Source organism: Lutra lutra, chromosome 3 (assembly GCF_902655055.1).
Source record: "Lutra lutra chromosome 3, mLutLut1.2, whole genome shotgun sequence".
In the NCBI taxonomy this organism is placed as follows: Eukaryota; Metazoa; Chordata; class Mammalia; order Carnivora; family Mustelidae; genus Lutra; species Lutra lutra.
In genome coordinates, this window is record NC_062280.1 from 132,726,869 (window position 1) to 132,753,049 (window position 26,181).

The 26,181-nt window shown below is 39.8% G+C and overlaps 1 protein-coding gene across 5 annotated transcripts in view; it reads right to left on the reverse strand.

Moving 5' to 3' along the window:
• The window catches only part of DCLK1 (doublecortin like kinase 1), a 353,945-nt gene that overhangs the window by 309,242 nt on the left and 18,522 nt on the right, over positions 1-26,181 (reverse strand). For all 5 annotated transcript variants that reach the window (XM_047723162.1, XM_047723164.1, XM_047723163.1 and 2 more), the window contains exon 3: positions 20,193-20,539. In XM_047723162.1, the coding sequence (XP_047579118.1) occupies positions 20,193-20,539 (347 nt within the window). The remainder of the gene's footprint in view (positions 1-20,192; positions 20,540-26,181) is intronic.

Consider the following 26,181-nt stretch of genomic DNA (forward strand, 5'->3'; position numbering starts at 1 on the left):
GATAAAAAGCAGCTATAGATAGGAAGGTAATGTTAACACCCTTGATAATTAGGTCTTATTGACTAAGGGACAGAAACAATAATAGGGCTTCAAAACTATTCACATGATGGGTCATGAAGTTCTTAAAATTCTTACTTCTGTATTAAACCTTAAATATATAATTGCTTCACATTACTATTCCCTGAAAACAAGGGAGGCAAGAGTGCCCACATAGCTGATTTTTAAAGAGTTGTCAAGAGATTGGCAAATTATTTGGAAATCTTCTGGAATAATAAAGTAGAAATATTTTTCCTTTAGATGGACTGAAGTCACCGTGCGTGTAAAACCAAGACTTGTTTAGCGGTACTAGGTCTTGGGATCTGTGAAAGGATATCTTGCTATCACACATCTTATAGCTGAGGGTTCCCATATTGGCTCCGAGCCACTTAGTTAACTTTCCATATATTATAGCGTGACTTCCATGTTTTAAATGAAAATGGTACTATATGATTTAAGTGCCACATGTTAAACATAGTTTCATGAATAAACATTTACCAAACACCTGATAAAATCAAAGTACCGTGTTAGAGACACCGAGGCTGAAGATATTCCCACGGTACTGTCAGTTTCCCGACATTCAACCACCTCTGAAATCCATTACCATGTACCCATCCTTTTTTCCCCAAGAATCCCTTTCCAGAACTATTCGACTTCTTGAACACCCTAAGAAAGCGTTAAATAATTTTGACATTTTTGAATGATGCTTATTTTAAATAAAATGTTTTAATGTAAATAAGAAATAACAAAAGAATTTGGATAATACTTGTGAAATACGAAGACAAAGTTTTTTCTTCCCAATGAACCTTTGTTATGTGTTTCCAAGTAATTTTAACTTATAAGGTAAATACATAATTGATCACAAAAAATGACTATATCTTATTTGGTATTAGAGTCAACTCTATATTATAATGTAGACAAATTAAAATATCCATTACAAAAACCCCCCAAAAACAAATATCTGCCTTTGTGACCTGATTTACATTTTGCACCAAAAAAATATCACCCTGTTTAGTAATGGTCAAAGTCAACAGTTTTAACTTCAGTAAATAAAAACTAAAATTGGACAAAATTATCATTACATTTGCTCAACTACTAGAAACACCTTAATGTTACTATATAAAAAGTGGTATTATTATCACATTATATTCTGCTCCTTATTAATAACTGCCTATACTTAACCAATGGTTCATTACGAATATAAATTTCATGATATATGGTTTAGAATAAGGCCAGTTTAAAGTTATATAACGGCCAAAACCATGCTATTCACTGGTAGTGTTTCACTGAATCACAGAGGCCAACTCCGAAACAGGTCCTGGGGACTCTCACCTGATCTCCACTCACTGTTCTGAAAGGATTCTGGACACACCTTCAGTGGCTCTAAAACGGATTCCTTTTTAAAGGTAAAGTTTTTAAGGGGTGCCTGGGTGGCTTAGTCGTTTAAGCATCTGCCTTCAGCTCAGGTCATGATCATAGGTTCCTGGGATGGAGCCCCGCATCCAGCTCCCTGCTCAGTAAGGAGTCTGCTTCTCCCTCTGCCTCTATCTGCCACTCCCCCTGCTTGTGCTCACTCACCCTCTCTCTCTGTCAAATAAATAAATAAAATCTTCTTTTAAAAATGAGTAAAGTTTTTAAGTAGTAAATATGTTTGCAGTTTTTGTTTTTTTTAAGATACTAAAACAAACACCATTACTAGAACACATTCATGGGCCCCCTAAGGATTTCCAGAACCATCAGCTGGGAAGCACTTAACCATTTTGAAAATTTGTTGTCCAGAACAAAATGATGAAGAGCCCTGGTGAGCATCTGTTGCAGGAGAAAGTCCAATTTAAAGCCAGAAATGCAATTTCCTAGAAGGGCAAAAATTAGGTGCAAACAAAATGAGATGATCTCACAGAAACTAAAGGCTCAAAGGAAAGGGAAAAAAAATTAAGGTGTGAAGGAAAATGGAGAAGAAAAAACAAAGTGGAGGGGCGCCTGGGTTGCTCAGTGGGTTAAGCGTCTGCCTTGGACTCAGGTCATGATCCCAGGGTCGTGGGATTGAGCCCCGCATCCATATCCAGCTCCCTGTTGGGAGCTTTACCCTCTCCCTCTGCCTCTCCCCTTGCCATTTGTGCTCTCTTTCTCAAATAAATAAATACAATCTTTAGAGAAAGAAAAAATAGGGCGCCTGGGTGGCTCAGTGGGTTAAAGCCTCTGCCTTCAGCTCAGGTCATGATTCCAGGGTCGTGGGATTGAGCCCCGCATTGGGTTCTCTGCCTAGCAGGGAGCCTGCTTCCTCCTCTCTCTCTCCCTGCCTCTCCACTTGCTTGTGATCTCTGTCTGTCAAATAAATAAATAAATAAATAATCTTTAGAAAAAAAAAATTTAAAATTTTTTAAAAAAGAAAAAACAAAGTGAAGATGGTATTAAGAAGGACCCTGCATTTGTGTCTTCCTTTGTACAGAAGCATGAGACATTTTGTTTTGATAAAGAGGCAAATGAAAGAAAGCAAACCCCTGCCCAACTGAATTCAGTAATCCCTCCATGAAAGGAAATGTTTTCTCAAGAATCAGAAATTTCCTTGGGTAATTGAAGGCATGAAAGAATACAGATGGCACAATTTACCCTCTCCTCTCTTTTTTTTTTTTTTAAAGATTTTATTTATTTATTTGACAGACAGAGATCACAAGTAGGTAGAGAGGCAGGCAGAGAGAGAGGAAGGGAAGCAGGCTCCCCGCTGAGCAGAGAGCCCGATGCGGGACTCGATCCCAGGACCCTGAGATCATGACCTGAGCTGAAGGCAGCGGCTTAACCCACTGAGCCACCCAGGCGCCCGACCCTCTCCTCTCTTTTTGGGTTCACTCTCTTAGTTGTATCAAGGAAATCACTACTAAATGCAAGGAAATGAAAAGTGATCTAAAATAAGATTTGATTTATAGCACAGGATCAGTAAATATCAAAAACATATAAATTCTTCCCCCCCAAAAGGATACAGGAATAAAAGACTGAACACTAATAAGCACATAGAAAAATTAAATGCCACCTCACCTGGGACGTACAATTCTCTTGGGGTTAATATTCCCAGGTTGTGGCATTCATGAGACTCTCAAAGGGGAAGGTGATCCCCCAAATTTAAGAGCCACTGCTGTCGATGAAACAAGAACACCTCAGTTAAAGATAAAGGGTTTTGGTTTGCTTTAAATCATTGGATTATTCCTTTTTTTTTTTTCATTTTGTTATTGTTATTCTCTGTTGTCAGCTTTGGCTGAAGGGAATTATAATAAAGACCATTCATCTTAGTAAGAGACTGAGCCAAAAAAGGGGGACCTTAAAAACTGTAAAAGAGTTACAGTTTCTATACATGATTCTTTCCAATGTAGCCACCCAACACCATAAATCCTTTGGTATTGTGGATGGGCAGATCACCAAGAAGGTAAGAAAGTGAGAAAACCCTGGATAGCAATCTGAACATCTCGTCAATCTCAAAATCGTGCCTAGAAATGAACCCAGGGCCTCCGGATCTTGGCCAGGGGCCCCTTCTCTTCCCCACCCTGTAAGAAGTCTCACAGGGGAGACTAAGTCTTGTTTTGTGTTTAGAGATGGCCTTGAACAGCAAGAAAAGTGGCTTAGGAGATAAATATATGTATATAAATATTAAATATTATAATGAATATAAAAGCCTTTCTGCACCCCAAAAGCCAAAAGCACCTGAACCCTGAATTATAAAAGCACCTAATGATGGTTCAATGAACAGAATCCCGCCCCACCCCCAGCCCCCCAGGTGCCGCTCTATTGTATGGCAGCACACTGGGATTCACAGTGAAGTCTCTTTCCTTGAGAAGAGAGAACTAGGTAATAAAAAAGCCCTCCAACATCTTGAACAGTGAAACAATGAAAGGACAAGTGGGAAAACCGCCATGAAGAGGGAAGACGGAGATTACAAAATAATTGGATCTCACCCAGGAAACAGACAAAGCACATGGAAAGCATATTTTAACTATGAAAAGCAAAAAGATATACAGCTTGAAATATGTTAATATAATTTGAAATCTAATCAGCCTATAAATGGTATTTTGTACCAGAGCGAAGCATTGCCAAACGGAGCGTGCAGAACGCAGGCGTGCCGAGCCGCCCTGGGAGAGCACCCGGGGGGCATCAAAGGACAAGTATTACTCCATCCTGCCATGAACATTCACTGTTTTTCCTCTTAGTCGCCTAAGTTTGGAATTAATTCAGAAAGGCCATATGTGCAAAGAGTGCAAAGATAATACATAGTTCACTGTGCTAAAACCGGCTACATAATCTTCTCTGCTGTAAGTTACTTATAAAACCTCAGTGAAATCCAGGGCTCTTCACACAGAGCTGCAGAGGATGAAGATCACAGGGAAAGGTTAAAGCAGGATGTACTTAGTAAATCCATAATTATACACATGACTTCAAAGGTAAGAGAGAGTCTTTTCTATACATGCATATTGAAAGGTGAGGTCAACACTTAGAAGCTAAGGCAATTTAAAAGCAGCTCTGTGGTTGCTGGGCTGGGGGTGGGAGTGAGGGATGACGGCCAGTGGGCATATGAGGAACCTTTTGTGGTGAAAGCAATCTAACACTGGACTGGGGTGATGGCTGCACTACTCTCGAAATTTCTAATCATTGAAAAGTATGCTTACAGTGGATAAATGTTATGACATATAAGTTATACCTTAATAAAGCTATAAATATTTTTTAAGATTTTTTTTATTTATTTGACAGACAGAGATCACAAGTAGGCAGAGAAGCAGGCAGAGAGGGAAGAGGAAGCAGGCTCCCCACGGAGCAGAGAGCCCGATGCGCTGCGGCTGGATCCCAACACCCTGGGATCATGACCTGAGCCGAAGGCAGAGGCTTTAACGCACTGAGCCACCCAGGCCCCCCAAGCTATAAATATTTTTTAAAGGTGACGTGTTTAGGGCACCTGGGAGACTCAGTCGGTTAAGCGTCTGCCTTTGGCTCAGGTCATGATCTCTGGGTCCTGGGATGGAGCCCCACATCAGGCTCCCTGTTCAGTGGGGAACCTGCTTCTTCCTCTCCCTCTGCTGCTCCCCCTGCTTGTCCTCTCTCTCTTTCTTCCTCTGTCAAATAAATAAATTAAATCCTTAAAGTTGACATGTTTAAAATCTCAACAGTATTCCCATTCTATAAGATAGCTGTACTTCTTGGTGATGAGTTACATTAAGAACATTCTTTTTCCATTGTTGTGAATAGAAATCTTTATGACAGCTTTAAAAAAAAAAGTCTTGGATGTTTTTTAAAATTACTGGAAATGGATTAATTTCATAATCAATTATCAAACTAGGAAGAAAAACTGAGAAGAAATGGAAGCAAGACATTTCAGTGGCTTTCTCAACATTTAGTACTCTCTTGGCAACCCACTCAATCTTTCCTATTGACAGATCACTAGAATTTGATAATTTCTGAAGGGAGGTATTTTTAAACTCCAATGGGAAAAGTAGATTAAACAGCAATGAATCATGAGCATTCTTACAAAAAAAAAAAAAAAAAAAGGATGCGTATGAATTTTATATACTCAAAACATTTTCAAAACACCACAGAAAACCAGGTATGGCACTGTGGCTGTGAGCGTTGGTTGGCCTCCAACACGTACTAACCATGTGGGTAGGCTTGTTACTTTCCCCTGCCTGGTTCCTGCACCTGTAAAATGGCGGTAACAATGGTGTCCATCACACAGTTTTGTTGAAATGGAAAAAGGGCAATCTTTGGTGAGGGCCTGGCATAAAGGAAATATTCAAGAAATGCTAGCTCCTGTTCTGTTCTTGTTGATGGTATTATCCCTGGGTTGGGTTCGATGGACAGACGATTTTGTTCTCTTTCCTACAAAGCCTCACACCCAGAAACATCTCCAGTCCTGTACCTCACTGGAGGGCCAATTACTCAGCAAAGCTCATGCCAAATGTTTCCAGTTGTTTTAAAAGGATATCTTCCAACTGTTGATTCATTACACAATTCAATAGTGCTCATCTGCTGGCACAGAACCAGGGCTATATCCCAGAATGGGTATGACACACTTGCTTCAGCTGGTGTTAAACCAAATTACAAGGCAAACAGGACAAAAGAAAGGTCAGATGAGAATCCATTTCCAGTGGGGTCATTTATAGTAAGGTCCTTCTAGAGGAGAGGAGTAGCACCAGAGAATTTCTGTCTATATTCTATTTCTATATTATATTTCTAATATAGTCATTGAAATACACAGAGTAAGGCCTCAATTTTCCTTTTGAAAAAAAAAAAGTATTTTAAAACCTTGAGAACAACAGCATTATTACTGTCAATTCGTAAAACATACTAACATTTCCCCTAGTCCTTCTCCTTTTCCTGTTGTGCCTCAAAATGTATGTATGTCCAGGTTAAAAAACCCCAAGTCAAGTTCCCACACATTCTGATAATCTTGTGAAGTCCTGACAATAACTTCCATCTCACTTTGACTGATAGAGGAAATAAATAGTCATTTTACAGACCTGACTCCTAGTATTCATCACTAGCAAAGTACAGGCTAGTAAAACTGAGGGCTAATACATTATTACTTAGCTTCAAGGCTCCTAAAAATATGCCACAAGCTCTGAGTACAGGAACTAATTTAAATGTAAAGCCGTTTACTAGCATGCTGGCTCACAAAAGTAGGCTTTTAATATTATTTATAATCTGAATGTACTATAAGTGTTATTATAGTATAAAATAGAATACATCCTTTAGTTAGTTAAAATACAAAGGCAACATTGCTTACAAGTGGCTTTTGACAATCACGTTTCCAAATAATATAAGGATCTCCTCAAATAAAATTAACTATATCAATCATCTCCCATTTATATGAACACACAAATATGAAAATGTGTTTCTCTAGGAGTGAATCCAGAAAGTCCTAAAACGACTCTACCTCTTTTTTTTTTAATCTCACTTTTTTTTAAAAAGATTTTATTTATTTATTTATTTATTTGACATAGAGAGACACAGCGAGAGAGGGAATACAAGCAGGGGGAGTGGGAGAGGGAGAAGCAGGCTTCCTGCCGAGCAGGGAGCCCGATTCGGGGCTCGATTCCAGGACCACATCCCAGGACCCCAGGATCATGACCTGAGCCTAAGGCAGAGGCTTAATAACTGAGCCATTCAGGCACCCCAGGACTCTACCTCTTATGATCCTATCATGAAAAATTCTTCTAAGTGCTCACGCTACCCAGTGAAAGAAAACACCTGGCACAGAGCCCAAGCTCAACAGATGTCCACTGATCTCACCAATCTACAAGAACATGTACATTCTTAATATTAGAAGGCACTTAAAATAAAACATTAAAGCATGACCATCTCAGCAGAGCCCATGTGAAACTCTTGAACTCAATTTTGCAAAAATCGAAAATTACTCTGTCAATAATCTATTCACCTAGATATTCAACTCTGCCACAGGTCCTCCCTTCTTTGACCACTATTAACAATGGGCACCACATAATAAAATAACATATGAGATTAGATTTCCTCTACCTGAGAACATCACAGAGGCATCGGTACATGCCATGAGATCTTCTCTTTTCCTGTAAGATTAATAACTGTAGCCAACTGCAACAAGAATTTAATAAACAGATGTATTTTTTTAAAGATTTTATTTAGAGAGAGAGACTGCACACATGGGCATGTGGAGCAGAAGGAGAAGCAGAGAGAGCAGGAAAGAGAGAATCTCAAGCAGACTTCATGCTGAGCACAAGCTCAACACGAGGCTCGATCTCACAACCCTGAGACCATGACCTGAGCCAAAATTAAGAGTCAGACGTTCAACAGCACCCCTGAACAGATGTATTTGTTAAATACAGGGTGGCCTCATCTACCAATTTGTCATGAAAAGCAGATAAAGGAGAAAAGGAATTTTTGCTACAGAAGAAATAATGAGGTTACTAAAAGACAAAATGGCCAATATGCCCAGACTATTCCTTTCACAGCACTCAGTTCCAGAAAAGTCTTCAGAAATATGTAATTTTATTTTTCCCAGAGCCAGTGCATCAGCCAATGGCAAAAATCAACTTCTGTTGGTTCGGTATAGAGACTCCATTTATTTCTAGAGCTTATTTTTTTCCCCAATTTGGAGCCATAACCCTAGAGACAGAGTTGACCTTCCCATTCAAACAAGCCCCTGTTGATGGGGTCACTGGGCATTGTTTGACTGTTTGCAAAGCCATATCTGCCTAAGCGGTTTGCAGTCAATTCCAGGCAACAACTGAATTACATCACCTCAGCCTCTTAACCTCCCAGGCTGTATTATAAGAAAACCAGGATGATTCTGATTGCTAGCTGATTACTTCACACTAGTTTACCCAATCCCTTGTTCTCAGCAGCAGTCTGTGATACAAAAGACTCTTGGCCATTAAATCCCTAGGCATGCTAGACAGAAATTATTTTCCAATGTCACCCCTGCATTCCCTGTGCATATTAAAAATTTCCCCATGTTCTTCCGGATATCATCCATGCTGAGAATTTTCCCGTGCATAGAGATTTTGCCTGACAATAGTTGGGAGATCTAAAACCAACTCTCCGGAAGAGCTTTAATGACTTCCAATCATCCCCATGGAAGATATTTAGAAAAACCATGAGGAAAATATTAAATCTGTGCAGCCTATGGAGGGAAGCATAGAGATAACTTCCAACAGCATGCATATGGACTCTGTGGCAACCATATGCGTTCATCTCTCATCAGGATCAGCATTTCCACAGTAATTGCCCAGCCTTCTCTGAATCTCTTAACTTTCATTTATTCTCCATAGAGGAAGTCATCCATCCCCTGTACACTGGCAGCCCACTGAGGCTACACTGCAGTGGGCACACATTTCATACTAATGGACTGGCTGCTCTCCAGAGCATTGTGGATGGTGGTCGTCTCTTATTAGTTGATGTTAACACTGATGTTCAGAGTATGCAAGTAAAACTGCTAAATAAGCTAAAATTGATGTCGTTCCATCTACCAAGTAACAGCCTGGATTTGCCATCCTTAGGTCTTTGGATTAATGTTCCATTTGTATTGCTTAGTGGCCTAAGTAGTGCTTCCTTGTCTTAAATGTGAATATGGATCTCACCAGGATCTTATTAAAATGCATATTCTGATTCAGTAGGTCTAGGATGGGCCTGAAAGTCTGCATTTCTACAGACTCTCTGGTGGCATTACCACCGCTGTCCTCAGACCACTTTTGGTAACAAGGCTATTAAGAATATGGCCGAAGCATTTACTTGAGCATACAGCAGGACTTTTTACAACTTGTTTCTATTGTATAACTAGTTACCAGTTGCCAAACTATTACTTTGAAAGGGGACACAAGTTCCCATGCTATTATTTTGAAAATACATTAAATGGCTACCTTTTTTTTTTTTTTAACAAAAAATAGTGCTTCCCTTGAGTTCTTTTCTTCCTAAAAGATTTTCTAAAAATAAAATATGATTTTATCTTACTACCTGCCAAGGTAAGTTTAGTTTATGGTCTTCCACATAGAGAAAAAGAAAGAGCAGAACAATCTCTTGTAAGGACAGTCTTGGCCCTAAAGTTCTGTAATTCTACATACGTATCAGACTCTGAGCCACAAGTTAAAAATCAAGAATCACACGTGGAATTTAAGAAATGAAACAAATGAGCCAAGTGAAAAGAAGAAAGGAAGGAAGGCAGGCAGGCAGGCTGGCAAACCAGGAAACAGATTCTTAACTATAGACAGCAAACATGGCTACTAGAGGGGAGGTGGGTTGGGGGATGGGTGAACTAGGTGATGGGCATTCAGGAGTGTACTGCTGTGATGAGCACCATGTATTGCAAATAAGTGTTGAATCACAATACCATACACCTGAAACTAATAATACACTGTATTAACTAACTGGAATTTAAATTAAAAATAAAAAGAAATGTCATTTAATAAATATTAAGCATCTCACAAGGGTAGCCAAGAATAAAGAAGTCAATAAAGCACTGTGTTCTTTCCCTAAGACGTTTCTGTCTTACACAAGTGCACAAATGGCTGTAACACAAAAAAGAAATGATTTGGCATGGAAAGAAAATTACCTTGTGTTTTTTCCTCCAGGAAAGACTCATAAAGGATCATGGTTATTGTGTTCCCATTGCCCTAATAAGCCTAAGTTATCTGGTATTTATGGAAAACTACTAGACTTATTTCATCAGACAGGTTTTGGAAAATGCCTGTAGGTTTTTCCAAGAGGGTAAAAGACAGTGTGGATGAATTCTGAGACACTTTGAACCTCCATTAACTGATTATATTGAACAACATCTCAAGAGTCACTATTTCGTGTTTGCTTTTCAATCTGACTTTAGAACACTACTATTCTCAGCCATAAGTCAGAACACAGAAGTTCTGCAGATGAGTTACTAGAGCGGAAAGTTATTAGACCACTTGTCTTCCAAGAATCTTACACTGAGCAATAACAAAGTTAGAGAGGAAATGGCTTAATAATTTCAAGGTATTTCCCTACATGAATGTGCATAGTATCATAAGAAATTACAAGCAAGAGACAAAATTATATACAGAGTAGATCAGAATTTTTTTTAATAGCAAAGGAAATAGAACCAATATATTAATGAGTGCCACCTCATCAATGAGACTGTGGGCCATTTTATCTTAATATTTTCTCATTTATTTCAAAATTCTTTACAATGATCTATATCAATCCTGTAATAGAAAAGGCCAATTAAAACATAAATCTCCCATCTGTCCCTCTGTTTCTATGGCATGTTGTTTATAACACAGTTCAGATTTAAAATTGGATATTTTAAGTTCCACTTAATTTCTGAAACTGCCTTCTTTCATATAATTTAGTTTCAAGGATTTAAACTAATCAGAAAAATCTGCTGTAACATAGCATCCTCGACCACCACAAACACCCTTGAGCACTGCAGGTTTGTATCTCTGCAATAATTGGGCCAGATGCTATTCATCTGTATCTCTTACTGGCCTGTCACCAATTTTTAAATCCATAGGACATATCGATGAGCTCTTCTCTTTATTCACTGGATGGCTGAGGCAATGTCAGGAAGATTTAGAGCAATTCTCCTGGCTCAGACAGTGAAAATTCTCTAACAGAATATTGTTTTCCCAAAGCATAAAAGTTCTTTCAATAGCAGAAATGCTCTACAATTGGCATATTTAATTATCGTAGCATCTTAAATGAAGCAGGACGCTGAGCGAGAAAACAAGCACCATGATGAGCACCTTACAAGCTGTGGTTTCACTACAGAGAGCACCATCACAGCTGACAGCTACACACAGCCACAGTCTGCAATGGCCACAGAGTTTCTAAATGGCCATGACCTGTACTACACAGAACCCTGGAAGCAATGCAAGAATGCCAAATGCACAGCACATGGCCAACTGGTCGATCATCCATTCAGTCATTTATTAAACAAGCATTTACCAGGTTAGGCCCTCGAGATTCAGAGGCCAAGAAGTCACCTTCCCTACCCTCATCCTCTAAATTCTAAAGGGAAGACATGACACCATGATAGTCAAAAGGTCAACATGATTGAGATCTGTAGGGCTATCTACAATGGACAGGAATGGAGCCCTCTCCCAAGGAGAGGGAGCTGTCAGTTCTACATGGGCCAGTCAAGAAATGTTTCGTAGATGAGACCACCTTTGAACTGGATCTTGACAAACGAGACGGTTCTTGCTTTCTGCAGAGCTGTGGTGATGATTCAATGAGATAAATATACATATAGCAACTAGCTCAGAGCACCAGGCACACAGTTCAACCAGGGATAGTAATAGTAATGTTACCATCACTGTATCGGTATAATGGGTCACCAATAAGATACCCTTAAGAAATAACCACTGAAGAAGCAAGTAAAGAAAATAATATCTAGGTTACATTCACAACTGACTGACAATAAATGGAATGATAACAATAGTCGTTAGTAGTTTTAGTTATAGTACAGGCAATGGAAACAATGCAAGATGACCAAATCCACACTGACAAAATTATGCAACTATACATGTCTTACACTTTTAAGAAAGCCTGGGCGAGGAAAGCAGAGAGGAGAAGGACTAATATTTACAAAGGACCTACCACAGGTCAAGCCAGGACCTTTATATACATATTTTCTTTTTAAAAATTTATTTATTTCTTTGGCGGCGAAGGGGGCAGAGAGAGAGGGAGAGAATCTCCAGCAGACTGCCTGCTGATCATGGAGCCCAATGCGGGCCTCAATTACACGGCCCAGAGATCATGACCTGAGCTGAAATCAAGAGACACATGCTTAACCAACTGAGCCTGCGTATGTTCTTAATTAAGTATCCCACCAATATTATTATATATTATCATTGCCATTTTAAAAAGGAAACTGAAATTCAGATAATGTTATTGACTTGCAAAGGCCACACAGCTAATGAGTAAAAAATTCAGAATTTTGATCTTATAAGCACTTTATCTCAAATTCCATGCTATTCTCATTACACTATGAAGTATTTTCATGTGAAAAGCCATATTTACAAAGGTTGATATGATTAGTCATTACTAAAAGATGATTTTGTTTTGTTTTTTTTTTTTGTTTTCTGTTGTGGGTTTTTTTTTTTTGCTTTTTTTTTTTTTAAGTAGATTCCACATGTAACACAGGCCCAAATAAACGACCCCGAGATTAAGACCTGAGCTGAGATCAAGAGCCGGACACTTAATCAACTGAGCCACCCAGGCACCCCAAAAGATCATTTCAAACAGTTCGTTCCCTCAACACATTTAAAATACGATTTATTTTTTAAAAACAATTTACCCTATGCTTTTCAGGTATAATAAATACTGATAATTCAGTACCTACCACAGCGCTGGGTTTTGTCACATGGCTTGTTTCATTTAATCCTTATGACAATTAATAAAGCAGTATGTTATTATTCCCATTGTACAGGTGAGAAAACTGAGTATCAGAGACTTAACTCTTTCCAATGGAAGAATAGATTCCACTGTATCTAGGGGTAAAGGACAGACAACTAGGTGTTTGAAACTGTGTATAAAAACTAGTGTTCTTCCTCTATATTATGTTACTTCACATATCCATGCTTAAATTACAGCATACCTAAGCAAATTTCCTCATTACAAATAGATTCGATATACAGAATTTTTGAACTTAAGTAATCAGTTAACTGGGAAACTAAGTTAATTTTCCATGCCTAAACAAGAAACTAGATCAAGGGAGATTTCTCAGACAGAAACCTGAGCACAGGCCCAGCTGACTAAATGACTATATCACTCCAGCTTGCTCCCTTGGGGCATGGGAAACTCACCGGCCAAATCAGGGCTACTGGCCTTTGTGAAGCAGAAGTCACCATTAGGATACAATCCCAAGCCCAGAGTCCTCTGAAAGTGCCCAAAGCACCGTCAGCATACTGGAGAGAGGGCTCAGGGAACACATCTTCAGTTCTAGAGTGGGACACAGGGGAACTCAGAATTCATTTTATAGCAAATCAGTATTCAATTTACAGAAAACTGACTTTTGCTGAGACTAAGCCTTAAAATATACATCACTGCAAGAACACACAATTAATTATATTATCAGAGCTGCTCAGACTGGAACAAAAGGACTTAACTCTTCTCTGTTTGAGGGAGTTGATAGCTATGTAAGGACAGGTGTAGCTTATAAATCCTAAATATCAACAGAAAGCATGTAACCTAATATAACCCATTCAATCCCAGACATTTAAATTCTCTAAGTGAAGTATCATAATCACTCTTTTTTTTTTTTTTTAAGATTTTATTTATTTATTCGACAGAGAGAGATCACAAGTAGGCAGAGAGGCAGGCAGAGAGAGGGGGGAAGCGGCTCCCTGCTGAACAGAGAGCCCAATGTGGGGCTCGATCCCAGGACCCTGGGACCATGACCTGAGCCGAAGGCAGAGGCTTTCACCCACTGAGCCACCCAGGTGCCCCTCATAATTACTCTTAAGCTCCTTTTTCTTTGAAAACAGCTAAGATTTCCCATCAATTCAGAGCTCTAACAAATCACGAGGATGGTTTAGCATGTGCTCTGAGTTTTTGCAGGAAATTTTAATTTGACATTTTAAAATGTAAGCTGAATTATTTGTATCAACTGTGTGTTTATATCAATTGCAAACAAAACTAAAAGGTGTTACATTCACTTTCACAACATAGATAATATACCAATCATATAGTAAAAAAAAAAAAAAAAGTCGACCAAGAACAAAGGCTTTAAATATGCTTGAAGAAGTTAATTAGAGCTGTCACAGAAGTTTTATTTTTTTAAAAAAAGGGAAAAAGCCACTACCACCAATGGCTACAGAGAATTTCATTTTCTAGTCCAACCAAATCCCGACACATCCTCAATTCCTTCCTTTCCACTTGAAAACGTCCGGCTTCCACATTTCCTAGGCTCATTCATTCCTATAGCCAAGGTAGATGCAGGAGCAACACGGACCATTTTGTTTTGAGGTGTAAGGGGAAGAAACGTTCTAAAGTCTCCAAACTTAAGGTTGAACCAAATCAATCTTACTTCAGATTAGAAACAGGTATTCAAAACCAAGAGAGGAGACGCGCCTGGGTGGCTCCCTCGGTTAGGCGGCCGACTCCTGGCTTTGGATCAGGTCATGGTATCAGCATCCTTGGATCAAGCCCCACATTAGGCTCTGCACTCAGCAGGGAGTCTGCTGGAGCTTCTCTCCCTCTCCCCCTCCCCCAACTCCTGCACATGCACATGTACATGCACATGCGCCCTCTCTCAAACAAATAAATCTTAAAAAAAAAAAGGAAAAAAATCAAAGAATACCTTGATTGATAGATTCCTATTGACCAGATTACCATTTCCCAAATTCCAATAAGCTCATATACCAATTACTGAAAATAAATGGCTGCAATTATTATGACTCCTTTATAAGCATCTTTCCAGCTTTCTGTTCGTAATAGACAAGGGGATTCAAGGATCAAAAGACACAGAGAAGACAGTGTAGTAACTTATTAACTTACTGACAGTCACTGGGATTTCTTTTACACAGCACTAGAGTCTGAAAGTTTGTGTCCCCCCAGAATCCATAAAATGAGATCTAACCCATTAGGGGATAGTGTTAAGAGGTGGGGCCTTGGGGAGGTGATTAGGACATGTGGGCGAAGCTCTCAAGTATGGGATTGGTACCCTCTCAAAAGAGGGCCAAGGGCACCTTCACCCCTCCGGCCCTGTGAAGACACTGCAAAAGGCACTTCGTATGAACCAGGAAGTGGGTTCTCTCCAGACCAGGTCTGCTGGCACCTTGACATTGGACTCCAGCCTCCAGAACGGTGAGAAATACACTTTTGTTGTAGATAAGCCCCTAATCTGTGCTACTTCGCTACAGCCATCCAGAGTTAAGGCAGCAGTGATGATGTCTGTTCTCACGGTTTACCAGTCTAAACCAGTTTATGAGTACCTTCACTCTAGCTCAGTGACTCCCCCTGTGTTCTCTATTAGGAAGACAACAAGCCGCTTGCTCACTCCAGCACGCTAGCAACGGGGGATTTTACAAAGTGCACAACCTACGTGACATGTCTGTAAGATGAAAATGTAACATCTCATTTCTCCTGGGCTACTAACGGATGCTGCTGTTTTATATAGATCTGCAATACCGAGGGTAGACAGCATGGGCGTGTGCATACCTTTTCTACTTAAAGAGCAACTCAATTTATCATTGCTCTATTTCAGTGCGGAGGGGCGGTCATTGGGAAGTGCCTTATCTGTGATTTTGACGGTATAAATTACCTGCTTTGGCACTGGCTATTCTAAGACTTGCTTACCGCTGTTTATGTTTCTTTTTTTTTTTTTTTAAGATTTTTATTTATTTATTTGACAGACAGAGATTACAAGTAGGCAGAGGAGATAGGCAGAGAGAGAGGAGGAAGCAGGCTCCCCATCGAGCAGAGAGCCTGATGCGGGGCTCGATCCCAGGACCCCGGGACCATGACCTGAGCCGAAGGCAGAGGCTTTAATCCACTTAAGCCACCCAGGTGCCCCACCGCTATTTATATTTCTAAGCAAGGATCCAGTAATCACAGATTTAGAAGACTGAACAGCTCAAGACAGCCAGATCAGCTGTTCCGAAAAAGGAGTCAGGAGATATATGACTATCTTTTGTAGCAAATTTTGTACCTTTTGGGTTGATTTCAATCACTAAATAGTCATACCCTAAACAACCTCTGGGAGTGGCTGCTTGGCCGGGTGAGTGAATAACCCACAGAAAATTCCCACCTTCCAGTGCCTGGACTGAGGCAAGAGGAAAAGATTCTCATACCCTGCAAAAGCTCCCTTCGAATATGGAGAAAAGGAATGTGATTAGAACCGTCAGCTAGAAAATGGCCTCTTTTCCTTCTTTGGGGGCCCTTGATTGAGGCCCAGATAAATAATGCATCACTGAAATGAAGACGAGGCAAGCATTTCCTTGACCTCCCAGCCGTGCTGGCAAGAGTGCCTGATCACAGGGTGAGCAGAGGCCTCCTGAAAGATGTGAGGAGGAGGAGGAGGCAAGTTTGCAGCAACCATTTACTGAAGCTTCAGTGCCCCTGAATAAAGGACGGACTTGAAATGATTAAGAAAGGGTCTGCGCACCAGCAGGCTGCTTATGAGCCTCAACGGTCAGCTGGGGAAACTGCAGCTTCCTACAAAATGTTCTCTACACCTTGCAGTATTTCCAGTATGTTGATTTCCTTATCTGGGCCTAAAAACCTCAACACAACAACAACAACAACAAAAGCACTGTATAATGAACTCTTGGTTAAGGCCTAAAGCACACCCAAAGGCAACTGAGCAAGGAAGTCAAGTGGTAGGAGGAGCACGTAAGAAGGGCCTGTGGTCTCCACCTTCCAGCGCCCATTCCTGGGTGGCTGATGCAACAGCAGGCACGTGCTCTCACTGTTCATTTGTCACTGTTCTGTTGTCAAAGAGCCCAGAGTCATGAGTCTCCATCCCACAGATACATCCACAAGCTGCCTGAAGGCGATCTGAAAAGCCATCCCTGCCCCATACATCACTTGCTCTCTACACATTTATTCAACGCACTCAACCTATTAATTTTTAAGCAGTTCTATTTCCTCAATACAAAAAAGAAAATTACCTTTAAAAGCTTTACTGGGCACTGGATTTCCCATAGCGCTTTTGGAGTTGATACAAGAGTTGTTACACGATCCAAACAAAAAGGAGGTGAGAGGAGTGATCTTAAGGATAACATCCTGCTGACAGCACACAGACCATGGGCAAGGTGAAATGGCAGAGGCATGGGCTGCCAGTCCACCTGGCTGGGAGGAAAGTGGCTCATTCTCAGAGGCCTATCAAGCCCTGGTCTCTGCCAAGGCTGTCAAAGCACACTACTCTAACAAACCTCTCGTGGGGGCGGATTTCCCTTATGAGTAGAAATGATTCTAAAGACTCCGGGGCTCCAGGAGAAAGCATCTTTGCTCCTACTGGGAACCCAAGCAAAAAGTCTTTATATTCTTTCCACTCTATCTTCCAATTCCTCTGCAGCTTTTCACCACTCCTGCTATGAAGAGAACATGCCACAACAGCAAATCGAATGCTACACACACACACACACACACACACACACACCCTTCTGAATAAAATCATCAGCAGAATGACCACAGGAAAATAATACAAAGCAGAAAACTTTCAGATGATAGTCCCTGGACAAATTACTCACTTGAAAATTCTTTCTCAGTACACGTACATTACATGCACATCTCTTTAGTGTTTTATTTTTTTTTTTTAAAGATTTTATTTATTTATTGACAGAGAGAGATCACAAGTAGGCAGAGAGGCAGGCAGAGAGAGAGGAAGGGAAGCAGGCTTCCTGCTGAGCAGCGAGCCCGATGCAGGACTCGATCCCAGGACCCTGGGATCATGACCTGAGCCGAAGGCAGCGGCTTAACCCACTGAGCCACCCAGGCGCCCCTCTTTAGTGTTTTAATATAATCTTCTATGGTACAGTGGTTAAGAGCATAATCTCTGGAGAGAGACAGGTTCAAATTCCAATTCTGCCATTTACAACTGTGTGGTCTTGGACATTTTTTTTTTTAATAACAAGTTCTGTGCCTTGGCATCCTCCTCTGTTAAATGGGGATTGGAATCAACTGTTATGAGGATTAAACATGTTAATACATGCAAAACATTTAGAATAATGCAAATAAAGCTATGATCATTATTATTATAGTTCAAAATTGCTTTCACATGTATTATTATAGTTGTCCCCACAAGCACTCTATGAAACAGAAGTGATCATTTTATCTACGTTTTATTGATAAGTACGAGGCTCAGTGAAGTGATTTGCTGAAAACATAAATAATCTGGCCAAACCAAGATTTGAATTGTGGTCTTTTGGCATTAAACCTTAGATTCTTTTCCATTACATTGTATTATTTACATGTAAACAACAGCAAAAGCAGCTATTATAAAATACAGACACTAGATTAAACTCCTAAAAAGAAGAAAACGATTGAGAACATCATCGTACCTAGTTTAGGAATTCATTCTTGGAATAAACAAATGATGAGCTGATGGTAGAACTTAGCTAATATAGCTAAAGCTTGTTTTTAGGTTCAGTGTGTAGTACTTTGGAACCCCCAAAATTCTGAAGCGAGGGGAGAAGAGGAAGGTATATCAATTTGTATTCATTGTTGTGTATTTTACTTTTTGTGAAAATGGGTAACCTGTCATCTTGAGAAACTCCAATATACAAAAATGCAGAACTACAAGATGGTTGAGTGACTTGTTACAAAAGGAACCACCAATGGGCTCAAATGTTTAAATGTGAGCCTTGCTCTCTTATGTTGCTGTAATTCACAAGCTAGCAATGGACTTTTTGATCAATGACATTCAGGCTACGACCGCTTAGATCTAGAAGACTGAGAATTTCATCCCTCAGAATTATTCTTCACGTGACACTTAGAGGAGACAAGTTTTATGAGACAAGCAGAAGACTGGTGAATATAAATGAACAACTGGCAGATATTCCTTCTTTCCTAATGAATTTTGTAATTTAGAGCATTTGAATGGCTCCCTAGGGGAGGAATTCTTTCATGACTAACACTCTTTCTAGTAATTGCATCTATTTCTAATTCATAAAATTTGAATGCTTGTTAGCCTTCAAGAACTTGTCTTCTATTTAATAAAGATTAATCCTTTATTTTTTAAAGATTAACCTTCTAATTTATGAATCTAGTATTGATTTTTAATATGTACTCTACATACAAATTATCCCTCAAAATAATTTTTAAAAACCATGCGGGCAGATGTACATTGAAAACTAAATTTCAAGCAAAGATAGTACGCTAAAAATTATCATCTTAAACAAAAAGACACATAAACTCTGAAAGACCAGCAACTTGCACTCTACATATATCAGTAAGTATCAGTGATATCTACATATCTATACATATATCTATATATTATATATATATAGATACACCCCCCCCCCACTATCAGGGTTCTGTCAAACCTTTATAAAAGTCCACACAAGACTTCCCTTTAAGTTCACCTGAGCAACTCACATTTAAATGCCCTCTCATCCAAGTCAACCAATGACCATTCCATAGCTAAAGAAACACACCCCTTCACTATTAATTCTGAAACTATGTTTTCAGTACAAGATGTATAATATTCTAGAAATATGCCTCTTAAAGCTGTTCAGATGGAAATATTTCATCCTTTTGATATGTACTGTAAAATCCATAAAATTTAAATCTCTCTAGTGAACATTACTGAGACATAAAGTATTATTTAAACCAAAGAAAGGAAATTAGATTTTTCTCTAATGGTCAGAGGTTATGTCTCAGTCATGCTTAAGGCTGTAATACATTACTACCTGAAAAAAATTGAAAACAGAAGACAAAAAAGCACCTTTATGTTAAGTAATTAATAACTGAAAAAACAGAAGTCTGTGAGTAATCATTTAAGCTTCAGAGATAGGTATTTCGCTTTATTCCTATCGTTAATTCTGTCTACCTCTACCCTCGGTCTGGATGGAGATCAACAGCTATGTATTTGTTAAACACGTGAGCCAACTTCCTCAACTTCAGCAAAATGCATGTTTCACATTCCCTCCCCCATCCGACACCCCATGCCACACAGATCCCCCAACAACCTGATTCTTTCCTGTAAAGTCGAAGTCATCCCACGGCACCCCTCTTACCTGTTTCCCGTCCAGGGTGTACAGGCGTTTCACCACTCCCGAGTCCAGCTTGATGGCATCGGTGATGTCAGTGAGAACCTGCTCAAAGGAATGAGCGGTTTTCTTGTTCAGCAGAATCCTGACAGCTTTCCGTGGCTTCACCCCACTTCGGATGATGGTGACCAGCTTAGGCCGGATGAAATCCTTATTCTCCCGCACCTCTGATGGGCTCCCCTTGGCAGTGGCCAGTGAGGACACTGCCCGGGAAGCCGAGGTGGTCTTGACATTCACAGACCAGTTGGGATTCACGTTCTTGGTGTACTCCAGTTTCTTAAAGGGCTCTATTGACCCACACACATAGCTCTCTCCTAGGAAGACAGAAATATATTTATTTTATTTATTTTTAAAATTATTTATTTGACAGAGATCATAAGTAGGCAGAGAGGCAGGCGGTGGGGGGGGGAGCAGGCTTCCCACTGAGCAGAGACCCCCCCACACCAACGCGGGGCTCAATCCCAGGACCCTGAGATCATGACCTGAGCTGAAGGCAGAGGTTTAACCCACTGAGCCACTCAAGCGCCCCGGAAGAGGGAAATATATTAAATTTACACTAAGGTGAACTCATTTCCTTCTTCCTAGTCTCTGATTTTTCCTTTTCTACCAGAAGTGAGAGCAAGTTTTGACTTTCTGAACAATGGAAGCATGACTAACAATTATAGAAAAGAATGATTTTTTTTTTTACTTCTAATCTGGCTCTGTCAACACCAGATTGATACCCTAGAGGGGGAAAAAATCATCATTCTTCCCTTTCTTCATTTATCAACTGCTTTTTCTGACAGAAATACAGACATTGAATAGACATCAGGAATAAAATTGAATTTTTTAAAAAAAGTATTCTTTGGGATTTGGGGCTATTTATATTTGCAGGAAACTTCAAAATCAGAGGTACCTACATTTAGGAATAATGTAAATAACACAATTTGAAAACTTAAAGTGGATCAGAAAACAGCTTCTTAGAATAGTTCTGTAATTCACTGTATGGTGATAGATGGGAGCTACAGTTGTGCTGAGCACAGCATGACAAAGGTATAGAGAAGCTGAATCACTATGTTGTACACCTGGAAGTAATGCAACATTGTATGTTAATTATACTCAAATTTAAAAATTTTTAAAAAGCTATGAATTTATAATTTTGATGGGAATGTGTGCTGAACATTTTGTAAATTCAAGTAAAATTCCAATAACAAGCAAAAGTTCTGTCACCAGCTAGACCAAGATCTCACCTGCTGCTGCTCACCTGCTTGGACCCACCATCCTCTTTCCCACGTTCCTCCTTAGGTACTTCTTTCCTGCTTATCTCTTAATCAGGCAAAAGCCCCAGGGAGCACAGCATCCCCTGAAGGAAACCAAGACTGCCCCTCAAGCAATAATGGATGTTTGCCAGAAGAGCCACCCGACCCAAACCACCCAGACCAGTTAGAGTTTAATCACAAATCAGCCCCCCCCACCAAGATGGACAACTTGGTGTGACCAGCAGTTACCTTTACCTCATTGCAATGCTAAAAATCACACCCAGGAGGTGGAGACTTAACATGCAAATGAAACATTAGCTGTTTGAAGCAGCATTGTCTGTCCACCAGGCCTGAGTTCCCCATTCCCAGGATTTCCGGCCCTACACACTTTAAACGGTGTCCTTTCGAGCTGTTGTTCGGGGAGTCAGTCTGACACCTTTGTACTGACTGTGTGTCCCTTCAGCTGCAGCTGCCTGTGCTTTTATTTATTATTTTTATAAACATACAATGTATTATTAGCCCCAGGGGTACAGGTGTGTGAATCGCCAGGTTTACACACTTCACAGCACTCACCATAGCACATAGGCTCCCCAATGTCCATAACCCCACCTCCCTCTCCCTACCACCCTCCCCTGGCAACCCTCAGTTTGTTTTGTGAGATTAAGAGTCTCTTATGGGGGCCACTTGGGTGGATCAGTGGGTTAAAGCCTCTGCCTTCAGTTCAGGTCATGATCCCAGGACCAGCCCCACATTGGGCTCTCTGCTTGGCGGGGAGCCTGCTTCCGTCTCTCTCTGACTGCTTCTCTGCCTGCTTGTGATCTTTGTCTGTCAAATAAATAAATAAAATCTTTAAAAAAAAAAAAAAGTCTCTTATGGCTTGTCTCCCTCCCGATCCCATCTTGTTTCATTTATTCTTTTCCTACCCCCCAAACCCCCCACATTGCATCTCCACATCCTCATAATCAGAGAGATCATAGGATAGTTGTCTTTCTCTGACTGACTTACTTCGCTAAGCATAATAACCTCTAGTTCCATCCACGTCATCGCAAATAGCAAGATTTGATTTCTTTTGATCTGCCTGTGCTTTTAAACACTGGGTCCGGTCTCATTTCTACTGTTGCTGGGTCCAAGGACCCGAATCCCATAACAACCACACTGCCTGTCCTCCCATCCACACCGGGCCAAGCACAGTGATCCGCATACACCAGGAAGCCAATTCATGTTTGTTTACAGATAAAAAGTTCTGAGAATGGTTAACTTATAAACTGTAGCTTCAGAAACTGACTCTAAAATAAATGTAATTACATAAAATGAATAAGGTTCGAGGATCTAATGAATAACATGGTGACTATATACTGTGGTATAACTGAAATTTGCTGAGAGTAGAACTTAAGTGTTTTCTCAAAAAAAGAAAAAAGATAAATAAATAATAAATAATGGATATGTTAATTAACTTGGTGGAGGGAATCTTTCACAATATATACATATATCAAATCATCACGAGGTAAGCTTTAAATATCTTACAGTTTTGTTAGCTTTACTCCAGTAAAGCTGGGGGTAAAAAAAAAAAAAAAAAGAAGGAAGAAAGAAATTAATTAAATTAGATTTTATTAAAAATGGCTCCTTAACACAGAATTGTTTAATGAAAGTACTCTATTAAGTAGATGTGGCTCACACAAAAAAGAAAGTAACACACGTACCAAGTGATGATAAATCATAAAATGAATGTATATATATATGTATATATGTAAATATTTCATAAAGTTAGGTCAGTGCATTTTGAAGTTAAAGATTTTATAATGGCTTTTTTGTGTGTTACTCTTTATAACAGGGAGTAGTTAAAATGCTAAAAATCTTTCATAATTGCAGGTAAAGTGACCTAGGACTAATCCTACACAGCCCATTTACTTTTATCTAAATCCTTGTCCTATTTTTAAATTACTAGTGCAAGCATCCAAAGCCACAGTAGCCACATAAAAATAATTGAACCAGGGTTTCAAAAATAAGAAAGCATCGTTTTACATGTTAAACATTTACTCTGTAAGTGCTTTTAGAATACATTCTAGTGGGTGTTTATATATTGTCTTACTATAAGTTGCGCAAATAGTAAATTCAGCAAACCCCTTCTCTATTCACCTAGCAGGTTATTACTGGTCCCGACCATGCTTTTCTTAAGATGTATGTAGATATCAAAAACATATGCATGGGGACGCCTGGGTGGCTCAGTTGGTTAAGCAGCTGCCTTCGGCTCAGGTCATGATCCCAGCGTCCTGGGATCGAGTCCCACATCAGGCTCCTTGCTCATCAGGGAGCCTGCTTCTCCCTCTGCCTCTGCCTGCCATTCTGTCTGCCTGTGCTCGCTCTCTCTCCCTCTCTCTCTCTGACAAATAAATAAATAAAATCTTTTAAAAAAAAAAAAAAAAAAAACATATGCATGGGGTTCCCAAGACAGTGGTGCTTCTGAGGCTTTGTGGAGATGGGGGAATGTTCTGATGGGAAGAGAAATGGAAGTCTGAGCTCTGGCCTCTTAAGATGTCGGGCAAGTCCCTTAGTCTCCTCAGTGGTAGTTTATCTGTGTATCTGATGAAGCCTATTTCAATGGAGACTCATCTCACCCTGTTTTTGTGAAGATCAAATTAGATGACAGAGGTCAGAGTAATCTCAAATACAAAACTTCTACACAAATGGAAACCCCCTCTAAGGCTGCATTATCCTGATTGTGCAGTAAGCCTGAAAGGAAAATTAAAAAACAAAATTACTAGAAATCCGTGAGCAGGTCGTACATTATAAGGTGTTAATTGTTCCTAGCTAGTTACCAGCAGATGTCACCTTGGGTCCATCTCAATATGAGGGGGCCCCAAATGGTCCTCAACAAGGCACACATAGCCCAAAATAGAGCAGGTAAAACCCGTCTGTCAGAATTCTGTGCTAATCGGGGATATGTAACTGTCTAATTACTTGTAAGTTTATGTCCTAAGCTAATAATTTATATCAAAACAAAGTGAGTGGTTTATGTAAGCGCTTATTTAGCCAGAGCAGCCCCACCTCGGTTGAACAGCCATTTTGTTGTTTATGCAGTAAAACTTAAACTGACCCTGTCCCCCCGCCCCCCTTCCCCCCACCTCCAACTTACTTAAAAGCAAGTCCGGGAAACCAGTCCCAGGTAACAAAGCCCAAATACAAGGGTGGGTCAGGTCAGGTAGAGATAACAGCCGGAATGCAGAGAATGCAGGGATGAGTCGGGCCAGGTGGAGACATCCAATCAGTGGGGCGCGCATACTGTCTCCCTGGCTACCAAGGAGCAGAGGCCCCGCCTTTTGGGCGCCAATTCTGACCAAAGTGATAGGCTAGTTCAAATAGCTACTATGGGGTGAACTGTAATTCAATTGGCCACCTGTGTGTGACCTACCATGACTGTGCAGCTTTCTCTGTGTGTTACAATCTCATTGGCCACCTGTGTATGGCCAGGCCCAACCACATGGCCTTTGCTCTATAAAAGTTAGTCTGTAAGGCAGGGAGGGGTCGCCTCTTTGCAAGGGACGGCCCTGGCTGGTCAGTTTGATTCTTGATGCTTGGTGCGAAATAAAGCTTTGCTTGACCTTCGCTTTTTATCAGTCTCACTCCTTTGACCATGGACCCATTATTGGGGGACCCAACGGTTTACACTCCAACAACAACAAAAAAACTTTTTAACTTTAAAAAAATATATAATTAGGAAAGCTAGGAATTTTAAAGTACTTGCATTAACAATGTGGAGTGGGTTTGTTAAAAAAAGAATATTAACACTTTTTTTACATCTTCCTAAAGAACACTGAAAAAAATTTGAAGCATGACACCTTTGAGAAGGTAATGCTGATTTGGTTCTAGCAACAACGACTGGAAGAAACATGTGTTAAATCTGTGCTGTCCCTTAGTGTCTCCTCTGCCTGGCTTACCAGATTCAAAGACTGCAAAGGAATCTTGGGGAAGGGTGTGAGATCCAATAAAGAATGATAGTGTGCCACAAGGAAAGCGACAGCACTTTCAGAAGAGGACAGAGCCAAGATCACACACCACTCACTGCTGCCATTTAGAATCCACTACACTGTTCAGGAATTCAATAAGACAAGACAGGTTTCCTTATGCTAAAAAGCTTCTATTACATTTTGCAAATATATTTACATTAAAGACTTATTTGACCCCACATTTTGACAACTTTTCTTTTAATCATAATTCTGAACTTCTTCCCACCTCTAGAAATACTGCCTTGTCTTAATTTAAAGTTGATTTTCTGAATCTGTTAGAAAATAACTTTTTAATTAATGTGCTAATATCATCAACAACTGTAAATTAGCAAATGTAATTGTTCTGAATGGAAAGAATACATAGTCTTAATTTGGTCAAATAGCTCTGTGTATCCAGTGTTTAATCTCTCCCTAAATGGGGCCAAAACTTAAGGGATATGTTATATTCTTGATTAGAAAATCATCAATAGGTTGCATTCAAGTCCTGACAGATATGGGTATTAAAGGCCACTGAAAAATTAAAAAATAAAGTAATACTTGTAATCCCTGTAATAAACTTCCTATATACACTAAGCCATCCCAAAGGTTTATGGTGTAATTTATATTGCAACAATAAAATAAAAGTTAATTTAGCAAAACCAAAGTATATTTGAGCAAAATGGTCTGATGTTATATTTATAATAAAAAATTATACTTGATCTTCAAACTATTTCT